We start from the raw sequence: 14,601 nt of genomic DNA, 5'->3' as shown, positions 1-14,601 counted from the left end.
CCTTAGAGGCTCCCAGGGTGAACGATGTCTTTAGAGGCTCCTAGGGGGTGGGTCCAGGTATCTCTGAGTAAAAGATGTCCTTAGAGGCTCCTAGGGGGTGGGTCCAGGTATCTCTGAGTAAATGATGTCCTTAGAGGCTCCCAGGGTGAACAATGTCTTTAGAGGCTCCTAGGGGGTGGGTCCAGGTATCTCTGAGTAAATGATGTCCTTAGAGGCTCCCAGGGTGAACGATGTCTTTAGAGACTCCTAGGGGGCGGGTCCAGGTATCTCTGAGTAAAAGATGTCCTTAGAGGCTCCTAGGGGGTGGGTCCAGGTATCTCTGAGTAAATGATGTCCTTAGAGGCTCCCAGGGTGCGGGTCCTGGTAGCTCTGAGTAAATTATGTCCTTGGAGGCTTCTAGGGGGGAGGGTCCAGGTATTTCTAAACAAATGATGTCCTTCGAGGCTCCTTGGGGGTGGGTCCAGGTATTTCTGAATAAATGATGTTGTTAGAGGCTCCTAGGGGGGTGGGTACTGGTATCTCTGAGTGAACAATGTCTTTAGAGGCTCCTAGGGGGCAGGTCCAGGTATCTCTGAGTAAATGATGTTGTTAGAGGCTCCTAGGAGGCAGGTCCGAGTGTTTCTGTGCCATATATGTAGCTTAGCGGGGCCGGGGCATTAAAAAACAGGCGCAGTGTTTGCTCTGATTCTAGTAACCTATAGCCCACCATTTTGGTTGATACTATTTTCTTCCCCTTAAATCAGTAGCTGACTCCCAGACTGCGCAGGCGGTTACGCCCGCCCGCCGCGGTTATTTTACACCGGCTGAGCCCATGCAGAAAGATTTTCTCTGCGCTGACCTTTTGGGTGCAGAAATGTGGGTCAGTTCCCCTTGCCGCGCCGGCGCCATGACACTTTGATGCATGAGCGTATGGAAATGTCTCTCTGTGCATCTCGGCGCTGGGCCTCGTGAGCAGCAGCGGCACGGAATGAAGGATGGGCCCAGACAGTTTGGGACAAGCTGCCTCTCCACTCCTTCCCGGCCCCCAACTTTCCCCGAGTAAAGAAACCGCCTCTCGCTGCTCCTGTCCTCCTGTTGTACCTGCTCAGCCACCTGTGCTTATTTCCCCTTTAGCCGGGGTCAGACTGCCATAGAGGTCTGTTCAGTACAAGGCCCCACCCCCCTCAGCTGCTTGGCTCCAGTAGCCCCTCCCACTATACAAGGGGCCACTTATTTGCCTGCTAATTGCCCAGGCCACAGAGAGACAATAAAATGAATTATTCAAAAATAAATAACGATTCCCCCATGCCCTCGGAAATATACCCCCCTCCGGGCAATAATGCTGCCTATAGTGCCACCCAGGGTCTGGGTGTATATCCTTCCGTGTGCAGTTTAGCTAAGAATCATGGGAAGACGAGGAAAATTCAGACCCCCATCCAATAAAACTGCAGAGATGTGGGTTTCCTTCCCGCACATTACCTGCCTAGGGGCTTTAAATTGTAAGCTCCATGGGGCAGGGACTTATGGGAAATATTTGTATCTTTTCTGCATTTTCTGGTATTTGCTTTCTTACAAACTTCGACTTTATTGTGTTTTTCAGATTTCCAAAAGAAACAGCCAGATGAGGACACCGCCCCCAGCACAAGCAGCAGCCAATCAGACTTGTTTCCCAGCGAGACAGATAGTGACAACGGCAATACCTCGATACCCACACCGACTGTTAACCCCACCCAGCAACTCCCGACAGAACTGAATGTAGATTCTCCCAGCAAAGAAGACTGTAAGTGTGTCGGACCCCCCACCCCTTCCTTCCCAGGGGAACAGACCCCTCTAACAAACTGTGCCACAATGCTCTGTTATACAGATAGCTAGAATCTCAGCCATAAAGCAGGGCAGGACTGCTGCTTACAATGGGGGGATCAGATAGGATCTGTGCCACTGTGACAGAATGCTCTGTTATACAGATAGCTAGAATCTCAGCCATAAAGCAGGGCAGGACTGCTGCTTACAATGGGGGGATCAGATAGGATCTGTGCCACTGTGACAGAATGCTCTGTTATACAGATAGCTAGAATCTCAGCCATAAAGCAGGGCAGGACTGCTGCTTACAATGGGGGGATCAGATAGGATCTGTGCCACTGTGACAGAATGCTCTGTTATACAGATAGCTAGAATCTCAGCCATAAAGCAGGGCAGGACTGCTGCTTACAATGGGGGGATCAGATAGGATCTGTGCCACTGTGACAGAATGCTCTGTTATACAGATAGCTAGAATCTCAGCCATAAAGCAGGGCAGGACTGCTGCTTACAATGGGGGGGGGATCAGATAGGATCTGTGCCACTGTGACAGAATGCTCTGTTATACAGATAGCTAGAATCTCAGCCATAAAGCAGGGCAGGACTGCTGCTTACAATGGGGGGATCAGATAGGATCTGTGCCACTGTGACAGAATGCTCTGTTATACAGATAGCTAGAATCTCAGCCATAAAGCAGGGCAGGACTGCTGCTTACAATGGGGGGATCAGATAGGATCTGTGCCACTGTGACAAAATATTCTCTCACTGGGAGACTAAACTTTAACCCATTCTGTGCTACATAAAGCCCTGTGTTCAGTCCATCCCTGGGCCCGTCGGACAAGGAGAAGAGGTCCCTCCCGCCATCACTGCCAGAATTATCCAATCAAATGTTCCCTGATTTGTGATCTGGGCCCTTTTGGATGCCCATAGCCTGGGTCAGAATAAAGTGCTTGCTGCTTGTCCAGTTCCTTCTAACCCATGGTACCTGTGAGCTACAGCACTTAGCAACCAGTAGGGGGCAGTCGTGTCGCCGTCATCTCTTTCCAGGTGTTTAATTAATTAATAAACGAACTGGAGGCGGGGCTATAATAAGTGTAAGTTTTATAATGATATAAGTAGATGTTGGCAGCGTTGAGAGTGCGTGCTTTGTATATTCTCATTTCCGACCCTTAACGGCCCTCGGAATTAATTGCTGATACGTTTCCCCGAGTGGGGGGGGCTCGAGAGCTCTCGTGCGAAGATGAGACTCACCTGCTAAAATTAGGTGTCTCTTGGCATCGACATAGAATCTCCGGGCGCCTCTTCCATCTAACGCTGCGCTCGCTGGCATCCCATAACCGCCAGGGGATTGGGGTTTTATTTATAGCCCCCCAGTATTCTGGATATCAGCTCTTCTACCCAGCCGGGCAGGCTCCCTTTCTCTTGCTCTATGACAATAAGAGATTCACTTTCCAAGGGATGAGATCACATTGTACCCCCATATTTGTTCCTGTTACCCACATTAACGCTGATATAAGACGGGGGCATTTTGGGGGTTCCCTTAGCCATTTGCGCAGTATTATTACTATGTAACCCCCCGGGCAGGCTCCCTTTGTCACTAGTTATGACCAACTTGATACGACCCATAAATGGAGCCTGGAATGATGATCTTGACCAACTAACCTGCCCAACTTTTTGCAGCAGAACTGTAAAACGAAGCCGTTATGTAAAGGCTCGTTAGGCAGACGGTATAAGCAGCGAGATGAGCCGCCGCCCCCCGCCGTATTGCACTTTCACCCAATCTCGCCGCTCGCTGGATTTAATTGGAACGAGCCTTTAGTCAGTACTAATCTCTTTCTGCAGGTTAACGATTAAAACAATATTTTTGGGCAAACGTGCGCTCGCCGGCGGTTAGGAACGTATTAATCACCTGAACCCTGGCGCTCCGTGGCGCTCGGAACAAAGGGGAAAAAAAGTGATGTTTTTGAGCAAATGATTAGAAAACAACAGACTGGAAGGACGACAATCACCCAGCGGGGAAGATGCAGATCTCAAGGTGACCGGAGACGGGGGGGGGGAGAGTAATCAGGAAAGTGCATGGGGGGGGCATTGCGTTGGCAGCCACGGGTTTCTTCCACATTCAGAGGGAACGGCTCCTTGTGAACCCCAAACCCACTGGGTGCCGGAGGGGCTCAGTCATGTGATTCATCAGAAACATGGTCGCATCAAGAATTGTGCCCTGTAATGAGCTTCTTACTGTTTGTTATTCTAACGACGTAGTTCCAGATAATCAGTGTATTTCATATGGGTGGAAACATCTGGAACTTTCCACCTGTAGTAAGTTTTTATTTTAGCGTTCCCATTCAGAACTATATATACATAAATATAAATATCTTGTACTGATATATATACTGGGTGGGATATTATGCCTTACTGCGGGGTTCCTAGTTTTATCTAGATATATGGGTCTCCTTAATCCCCATTAGGTAAATTTGTAGAATACATCAGAGCTTTCCCTAGGCTTGGCTTGGGGATAATATATAGGCTTGGCTTGGGAATAATATATAGGCTTGGCTTGGGGATAATATATAGGCTTGGCTTGGGGATAATATATAGGCTTGGCTTGGGAATAATATATAGGCTTGGCTTGGGGATAATATATAGGCTTGGCTTGGGAATAATAGATAGGCTTGGCTTGGGAATAATATATAGGCTTGGCTTGGGGATAATATATAGGCTTGGCTTGGGGATAATATATAGGCTTGGCTTGGGAATAATATATAGGCTTGGCTTGGGAATAATATATAGGCTTGGCTTGGGGATAATATATAGGCTTGGCTTGGGGATAATACATAGGCTTGGCTTGGGAATAATAGATAGGCTTGGCTTGGGAATAATAGATAGGCTTGGCTTGGGAATAATAGATAGGCTTGGCTTGGGAATAATAGATAGGCTTGGCTTGGGAATAATAGATAGGCTTGGCTTGGGAATAATAGATAGGCTTGGCTTGGGGATAATAGATAGGCTTGGCTTGGGAATAATAGATAGGCTTGGCTTGGGAATAATAGATAGGCTTGGCTTGGGAATAATAGATAGGCTTGGCTTGGGGATAATAGATAGGCTTGGCTTGGGAATAATAGATAGGCTTGGCTTGGGAATAATAGATAGGCTTGGCTTGGGAATAATAGATAGGCTTGGCTTGGGAATAATAGATAGGCTTGGCTTGGGAATAATATATAGGCTTGGCTTGGGGATAATATATAGGCTTGGCTTGGGAATAATAGATAGGCTTGGCTTGGGAATAATAGATAGGCTTGGCTTGGGAATAATAGATAGGCTTGGCTTGGGAATAATAGATAGGCTTGGCTTGGGGATAATATATAGGCTTGGCTTGGGGATAATAGATAGGCTTGGCTTGGGGATAATAGATAGGCTTGGCGATAATAGATAGGCTTGGCTTGGGAATAATAGATAGGCTTGGCTTGGGAATAATATATAGGCTTGGCTTGGGGATAATTTATAGGCTTGGCTTGGGGATAATATATAGGCTTGGCTTGGGAATAATATATAGGCTTGGCTTGGGAATAATATATAAGCTTGGCTTGGGAATAATAGCTAGGCTTGGCTTGGGAATAATAGATAGGCTTGGCTTTGGAATAATATATAGGCTTGGCTTGGGAATAATATATAGGCTTGGCTTGGGGATAATATATAGGCTTGGCTTGGGGATAATTTATAGGCTTGGCTTGGGGATAATATATAGGCTTGGCTTGGGAATAATATATAGGCTTGGCTTGGGAATAATATATAAGCTTGGCTTGGGAATAATAGCTAGGCTTGGCTTGGGAATAATAGATAGGCTTGGCTTTGGAATAATATATAGGCTTGGCTTGGGAATAATATATAGGCTTGGCTTGGGAATAATAGATAGGCTTGGCTTGGGAATAATAGATAGGCTTGGCTTGGGAATAATAGATAGGCTTGGCTTGGGAATAATAGATAGGCTTGGCTTGGGAATAATAGATAGGCTTGGCTTGGGAATAATAGATAGGCTTGGCTTGGGAATAATAGATAGGCTTGGCTTGGGGATAATATATAGGCTTGGCTTGGGAATAATAGATAGGCTTGGCTTGGGGATAATTTATAGGCTTGGCTTGGGGATAATATATAGGCTTGGCTTGGGAATAATATATAGGCTTGGTTTGGGAATAATATATAAGCTTGGCTTGGGAATAATAGCTAGGCTTGGCTTGGGAATAATAGATAGGCTTGGCTTTGGAATAATATATAGGCTTGGCTTGGGAATAATATATAGGCTTGGCTTGGGGATAATATATAGGCTTGGCTTGGGAATAATAGATAGGCTTGGCTTGGGAATAATAGATAGGCTTGGCTTGGGAATAATAGATAGGCTTGGCTTGGGGATAATATAAAGTGGAGGAAATAATGATTTGACCCCTCACTGATTTTGTAAGTTTGTCCAATGACAAAGAAATGAAAAGTCTCAGAACAGTATCATTTCAATGGTAGGTTTAACAGTGGCAGATAGCACATCAAAAGGAAAATGGAAAAAATAACTTGAAATAAAAGATAGCAACTGATTTGCATTTCATTGAGTGAAATAAGTTTTTGAACCCTCTAACAAAAAAAGACTTAATACTTAGTGGAAAAGCCCTTGTTTGCAAGCACAGAGGCCAAACGTTTCTTGTAATTGATGAGCAAGTTTGCGCCCATTTTAGGAGGAATGTTGGTCCCACTCCTCTTTGCAGATCATCTCTAAATCCCTAAGGTTTCTGTCTCTGTGCAACTCTGAGCTTGAGCTCCCTCCATAGGTTTTCTATTGGATTAAGGTCCGGAGACTGACTAGGCCACTCCATGACCTTAATGTGCTTCTTCTTGAGCCACTCCTTTGTTGCCTTTGCTGTATGTTTTGGGCCATTGTCGTGCTGGAACACCCATCCACCACCCATTTTCAGTTTCCTGGCAGAGGGAAGGAGGTTGTCGTTCAGGATTTCACGATACATGGCTCCGTCCATTTTCCCGTTAATGCGAATAAGTTGTCCTGTGCCCTTAGCAGAAAAACACCCCCAAAGCAAAATGTTTCCACCCCCATGCTTGACGGTGGGGACGGTGTTTTGGGGGTCATAGGCAGCATTTTTCTTCCTCCAAACACAGCGAGTTGAGTTAATGCCAAAGAGCTCTATTTTGGTCTCATCAGACCACAGCACCTTCTCCCAGTCACTCACAGAATCATTCAGGTGTTCATTGGCAAACTTCAGGCCTGCACATGTGCCTTCTTGAGCAGGGGGACCTTGCGAGCCCTGCAGGATTTTAATCCATTGCGGTGTAATGTGTTTCCAATGGTTTTCTTGGTGACTGTGGTCCCTGCTAATTTGAGGTCAGTAACTAACTCCTCCCGTGTAGTTCTAGGATGCTTTTTCACCTTTCTCAGAATCATTGACACCCCACGAGGTGAGATCTTGCGTGGAGCCCCAGAGCGAGGTCGATTGATGGTCATTTTGTGCTCCTTCCATTTTCCAACAATCGCACCAACAGTTGTCACCTTCTCTCCCAGCTTCTTGCTAATGGTTTTGTAGCCCATTCCAGCCTTGTGCAGGTCTACAATTTTGTCTCTGACATCCTTGGGCAGCTCTTTGGTCTTTCCCATGTTGGAGAGTTTGGAGTCTGCTTGATTGATTGATTCTGTGGACAGGTGTCGTTTATACAGGTGACTAGTTAAGACAGGTGTCCTTAATGAGGTTGACTAATTGAGTAGAAGTGTCTAACCACTCTGTGGGAGCCAGAACTCTTAATGGTTGGTAGGGGTTCAAAAACTTATTTCACTCAATGAAATGCAAATCAGTTGCTATCTTTTATTTAAAGTTATTTTTTCGATTTTCCTTTTGATGTGCTATCTGCCACTGTTAAACCTACCATTGAAATGATACTGTTCTGAGACTTTTCATTTCTTTGTCATTGGACAAACTTACAAAATCAGTGAGGGGTCAAATCATTATTTCCTCCACTGTATAGGCTTGGCTTGGGAATTGGGAACTGGGCCAGCCTTTCCCCATAACTGAGCCCATTCCCTTTATCAGCTTAGTCGCTCTTCCCTGTACTTTCTCTATTTCATTACTGCCCCCCCTTATATATTTATATATAGTGACCCCCCCCCTTAACTGCCCCTTCCCCAGTGTAACCAATCCCAACTGGGCCAGCCTTTCCCCATAACTGAGCCCATTCCCTTTATCAGCTTAGTCGCTCTTCCCTGTACTTTCTCTATTTCATTACTGCCCCCCCCTTATATATTTATATATAGTGACCCCCCCCTTAACTGCCCCTTCCCCAGTGTAACCAATCCCAACTGGGCCAGCCTTTCCCCATAACTGAGCCCATTCCCTTTATCAGCTTAGTCGCTCTTCCCTGTACTTTCTCTATTTCATTACTGCCCCCCCTTATATATTTATATATAGTGACCCCCCCTTAACTGCCCCCCCCCCCCCAGTGTAACCAATCCCAACTGGGCCAGCCTTTCCCCATAACTGAGCCCATTCCCTTTATCAGCTTAGTCGCTCTTCCCTGTACTTTCTCTATTTCATTACTGCCCCCCCTTATATATTTATATATAGTGACCCCCCCTTAACTGCCCCCCCCCCCCCCCAGTGTAACCAATCCCAACTGGGCCAGCCTTTCCCCATAACTGAGCCCATTCCCTTTATCAGCTTAGTCGCTCTTCCCTGTACTTTCTCTATTTCATTACTGCCCCCCTTATATATTTATATATAGTGACCCCCCCCCCCCCCTTAACTGCCCCTTCCCCAGTGTAACCAATCCCAACTGGGCCAGCCTTTCCCCATAACTGAGCCCATTCCCTTTATCAGCTTAGTCGCTCTTCCCTGTACTTTCTCTATTTCATTACTGCCCCCCCTTATATATTTATATATAGTGACCCCCCCTTAACTGCCCCCCCCCCCCAGTGTAACCAATCCCAACTGGGCCAGCCTTTCCCCATAACTGAGCCCATTCCCTTTATCAGCTTAGTCGCTCTTCCCTGTACTTTCTCTATTTCATTACTGCCCCCCCTTATATATTTATATATAGTGACCCCCCCCCCTTAACTGCCCCTTCCCCAGTGTAACCAATCCCAGTTTGATCGCCATCTTACAGACTTGTATCTGTAGCCATGGTGACTTGCCCCCCTGTCCTGTTGGGGCGTAACAGGAATCCCAGCACTGAAAGGGTGGATGAGGCGCATTTGATGCAGAAAAGTTAAATCTTTAATGCGACGCTGCTGCTGTTGATGATGATGTTGATAATGGAACAAATTTGACAACCTGTTTCAGTAGGGGTAATGTATCACTAATTAGTGCCTGTAGCCTGGAATTAATGAGCTACTGTTATGTAAATGTCATGTTAATTAAGAGAATGCTGAAAGCCCCATAAATCTGTGCAAAGATGGTGCTTTGGTGTGAGCCCCCCTATTATATTCTGCTAACGGCGATCCTGTGAGCGCACACTCACATCTGGGGGTGTAAAGCAGCTTCTCCCGCAAACTCACTCCCCTCAGCTTATTGTGTGCCCAGAACATTCCTTCTCTGTATATTTGTATCTATACATATGGGTAGGGGGTGCCATAGTGTTTCCCTTAGACAGTACAGTATGGGGGTACAGCTTATTGTGTGCCCAGAACATTCCTTCTCTGTATATTTGTATCTATACATATGGGTAGGAGGTGCAATAGTGTTTCCCTTAGACAGTACAGTATGGGGGTACAGCTTATTGTGTGCCCAGAACATTCCTTCTCTGTATATTTGTATCTATACATATGGGTAGGAGGTGCAATAGTGTTTCCCTTAGACAGTACAGTATGGGGGTACAGCTTATTGTGTGCCCATAACATTCCTTCTCTGTATATTTGTATTTATACACATGGGTAGGAGGTGCCATAGTGTTTCCCTTAGACAGTACAGTATGGGGGTGGAGCTTATTGTGTGCCCAGAACATTCCTTCTCTGTATATTTGTATTTATACATATGGGTAGGAGGTGCCATAGTGTTTCCCTTAGACAGTACAGTATGGGGGTACAGCTTATTGTGTGCCCAGAACATTCCTTCTCTCTATATTTGTATTTATACATATGGGTAGGAGGTGCCATAGTGTTTCCCTTAGACAGTACAGTATGGGGGTACAGCTTATTGTGTGCCCAGAACATTCCCTCTCTGTATATTTGTATTTATACATATGGGTAGGAGGTGCCATAGTGTTTCCCTTAGACAGTACAGTATGGGGGTACAGCTTATTGTGTGCCCAGAGCATTCCCTCTCTGTATATTTGTATTTATACATATGGGTAGGAGGTGCCATAGTGTTTCCCTTAGACAGTACAGTATGGGGGTACAGCTTATTGTGTGCCCAGAACATTCCTTCTCTGTATATTTGTATTTATACATATGGGTAGGGGGTGCCATAGTGTTTCCCTTAGACAGTACAGTATGGGGGTATAGCTTATTGTGTGCCCAGAACATTCCTTCTCTGTATATTTGTATTTATACATATGGGTAGGGGGTGCCATAGTGTTTCCCTTAGACAGTACAGTATGGGGGTATAGCTTATTGTGTGCCCAGAACATTCCTTCTCTGTATATTTGTATTTATACATATGGGTAGAGGGTGCCATAGTGTTTCCCTTAGACAGTACAGTATGGGGGTACAGCTTATTGTGTGCCCAGAACATTCCCTCTCTGTATATTTGTATTTATACATATGGGTAGGGGGTGCCATAGTGTTTCCCTTAGACAGTACTGTATGGGTTATAACATACTACATGCCCAGAGCATTCCCCCTATGTTTGTGTATTGTTGCTGTTCCGTTAGAGGGTGTATAGAGTTCAGCCGGCTGGTTATACAGGGAATACCCATTGGGTTCTGTAGCTCGGTGGCTCCGGGGCCGGAGATTGATTCTGCCCCCGCTCTCGGCCCTAAGACTGTAGAAGTTAAGTGATGCCGGTGTCCCTGGGAAACAGGAGCTTTAATTTGTCTCCCCCCCCCCCCCCCCCGCTCCGCCCAATTATCAGAGCTGCAGCACGGAGCCACTTACTGGGGGGATCCATTCATCTTAACCCGTCCGTAGTGAAACGCGTCGCTTCTCGGCCCTGCTGCGAATACACGGGATTGGCACATCGGCTTAACAAGCTCTCAGGAGAGGGAGATGGAGGCGGTGGCTCATGGGCAGCAGTGATTTGTAGCCCAAATACTGATACAGAGCAACGAAACATCAACCCCTGCACCCTCCCCCCCCCCCCCCCCCCCCGGGGCCCCACTGTATCCAAATCTGTACCAGCGCCTCAGGCAGCAGCGCCCTGCCGGCATTTAGCTCTTTACTCCAGTAGCCAATCAAAATATGGTTTGGGCTCAGACAGCATCTTGCCTTATTATACACTGTACCCCCATACTGTACTGTCTAAGGGAAACACTATGGCACCCCCTACCCATATGTATAAATACAAATATACAGAGAAGGAATGTTCTGGGCACACAATAAGCTGTACCCCCATACTGTACTGTCTAAGGGAAACACTATGGCACCTCCTACCCATATGTATAAATACAAATATACAGAGAAGGAATGTTCTGGGCACACAATAAGCTGTACCCCCATACTGTACTGTCTAAGGGAAACACTATGGCACCCCCTACCCATATGTATAAATACAAATATACAGAGAGGGAATGTTCTGGGCACACAATAAGCTGTACCCCCATACTGTACTGTCTAAGGGAAACACTATGGCACCACCTACCCATATGTATAAATACAAATATACAGAGAAGGAATGTTCTGGGCACACAATAAGCTGTACTCCCATACTGAGAGGAGGTGTGTGTGTGAGCTCCAGACTGTGAGGGTTTCCCAGGCCCTTTTTGGGTCTGGGAGGAGTGTTTTTTACCTGCAAACCTTGCAGGTTGTGAGGATTTCTCTCAGGAGATTTCTTTATTTTTTTTTTTTCCTGCATTTTCCCCAAAAAACATTTCCTCCAAAAAATGAGGAAGAAAGTTGTAGTAACTCCGGGTAAAGGAGTGAGGATCTGCCTGAGATCCAGCAGGAAGGCTGCTCCCCCCAATCTGGCAGCAGCGGCTGAGAGCAGTGAGGTGCGCAAGGAGGTGAAGGCCATGGCTAAGAGTGACAAGGAAGGAGAAAGTACCGGCACGTGCGGCGTTCCATCTGTAATGGAGGTCCCCGAGCGAGCGAACACCCTGGACGACCAAGCCGAGGTTGCTGCAGAGAGTTGCAGTTCTGCTGCGGAAAACGGCAGTTCTGTTGCTGGGAGCTGCAGTTCAGAGGCAAGCCAGGAAGCTGCTGCAAGGCATGCTGGGACCCAGGAGGGAAGTGCTGCAGGCTGCGAGGCAGCCATGGAAAGTGCTGAGGCCGCAGGCTGTGTGGCTATGGAAGTGGCTGAGGAGGCGCTGAGAGAGAGCTCTGAGACTGCTGCAATGGCCCAGGTAGGAGCAATGCACCTGTGTGATGGGGGAGAGACAGCTGCTAGCAATGGCGCTGGGAAGCCAGAGACTGTGGGCTCAGCTGGGCCCAATCAGACCCAGATCATCAGGGCTCTGAGAGACATTAACATTTTGGAGGAGAAAAGGAACATTTTGGAGGGGAGTATAGACAATATGGTGGCTGGACTGGGGGCCCTTAGGGGGGCACAGAGAGCAAAAGCTATTCAAAAAATTGCTTATTTAAATAAAGACTTGGAGGACATTGAAAGTAACATTACCGGGGTTCTGGCAGTTATAGAGCCCTGGAGAGAGCTTTATCATAACCGCAGGAGGTTCCAGGAAATGGAGAGAAACCAACTGAAAAAGGGTTTGAAAGACTCTTTTGCTTTTCCTAAAGGGACTGTGACTCCTGCGGGTGGGAATGGGGGTCCGTCATGTGCGGATTCCTGGGATCCACTGACTGATTCTTTGCCATGTAATAATGTTAATACTGTGAGTGTGTCTGGTGGGAGTGTGCCTCATGTGAGTGTGCAGTGTGACATGGCTGCTGGGAGTACTCATATGGCTGCTGGGAGTACTGGTATAGCTGCTGGGAGTACTGGTATAGCTGCTGGGAGTACTGGCATGGCTGCAGGAAGTACTCATATGGCTGCTGGGAGTACTGGCATGGCTGCAGGGAGTACTCATATGGCTGCTGGGAGTACTGGCACGGCTGCTGGGAGTACTGACATGGCTGCTGGGAGTACTGGCACGGCTGCTGGGAGTACTAATATGGCTGCTGGGAGTACTAATATGGCTGCTGGGAGTACTGGCATGGCTGCAGGGAGTACTGACATGGTTGCACCATTGACTGATAAAACCGTATGTGATGCTGCAGCAAGAGTGGGTGAAAGTGGTGCCACAGAGGGTGCAGGGAATCCCCCTGTAAATACCGGGAGTGAAGGGGCACAAGGGAGGAGAGGTGCCTGGGATGGTAAGAGACTGTTTCAGCAGAATGTCTCTATGGCGGGTGAGAGTGCGGCCAGTAGGAGGAAGAATGTAGTGAAGATCAAGTGGGAGAAGGAGAGGGGTGAGTTCCCGGGGCGCAGGTTTGTGGGCAGGAATCTCATCAAACAGTCCCTGGGTTTTACCCCTGCAGACGTAAGTGGGCTGATAAGTGTCACAGACACTGAGTTTGATCTTGGCTTCAAACTGTCTCAGGGGTTGGATGATTTCTGGCGCAGGTATGAGGGTAAGAAAGGTGCCCCAGAGTGGGAGGGGTTTAGGGTGACCCCAGTCTCCAGGCCCGACACCAAGACAGTCACCATCATGTTTAAGACTGAGTCTGTGCACCCGGATGACGTGCTGATCTGGCTAAAGAGACAGTGCACCGTTCTGTCCCCCTTCACCCCACTGTATGATGAGGAGGGTTTCTGGGTAGGAGGGTGGAAGGTGCAGGTCAAACTGCACATGAATCTCCATGTCCCCAAGCATCTCCCCAATTCCTTTTTTATTGGGAAGGACAGGGGTGTTTGTTTCTACCCCGGCCAACCCAGGGTGTGCTTCAAGTGCGGATCAAACAGGCACTTTGCAGTTAAATGCACAGTTCTAAAGTGCGCCCTCTGTGGTGAGACTGGGCACCCCAGTAAGGAATGCCAGAAAATCCGCTGCAATTTGTGCTTAAAGTTAGGCCACGCCCACAGCTCTTGCCCCGACGCATGGCACAATATGGTGGCAGAATGTTCTAATTTGGAGGAGGAAATGAGCCTCTCAATGGAACTTCTGGAGGAAGGGGATCAAACCTCAGAGGTAGTGGAACCAGAGAGGGAGGCTGTGCAGCCTGAATCCTCTGCCCCAGTTACTAAGGTGATGGGTGGGGCACAAGGGAGGTTACCCAAGGGGAACAGTGGGAAAAAGGAAGGAGAGCAGAGGGTCAGTAAGCCTAGAGGAGAAGGGGAGTGGAGTGTGGCGGGGGGAAAATCCTCAGAGAAAAATAAAAACATTCCCCCAAAAATGACGGTAGCAACAGACAACAGATTTGTCCTGCCAGATGGTAAAACCTGGGGGGATCTCGCTGAGGAAGAGGAGGAGAGGCTGCGGGAGGAGGAGAGGAAAGAGGAGAGGAAAGAGGAGAGGAAGGCTAGGGCCTTGGCAAAGAAGGACAGGAAAAAAAGAGAGAGGAAAGAGAGTGGGGAGGAGAGTCAGGAGGCAGAGTCCCCAGGGGAGGAGATGGTGGTTGACCTGGAGGGGGCAGAGAGTACCCCAAAAGTTCAGGTGAAAAGAAGGGGTGATGAAGGGGTTGGTGGTAGGCAGAAGCAAAACAAGACCTAATGATGGATCATCCTATCCCATTCCTTACAGCCAATGTCTGTA

General features: G+C 47.6%; 1 protein-coding gene across 1 annotated transcript in view; it reads left to right on the top strand.

Moving 5' to 3' along the window:
* Positions 1-14,601, top strand: part of zfand3 (zinc finger AN1-type containing 3) — an 81,023-nt gene that overhangs the window by 50,495 nt on the left and 15,927 nt on the right. Inside the window, 1 exon segment of the mRNA NM_001017147.2 lies at positions 1,580-1,759. Coding sequence (NP_001017147.1) covers positions 1,580-1,759 — 180 coding nt within the window.

This window comes from Xenopus tropicalis, chromosome 5, assembly GCF_000004195.4.
Source record: "Xenopus tropicalis strain Nigerian chromosome 5, UCB_Xtro_10.0, whole genome shotgun sequence".
In the NCBI taxonomy this organism is placed as follows: domain Eukaryota; kingdom Metazoa; phylum Chordata; class Amphibia; order Anura; family Pipidae; genus Xenopus; species Xenopus tropicalis.
This window is presented reverse-complemented; position numbering and strand designations above follow the sequence as displayed.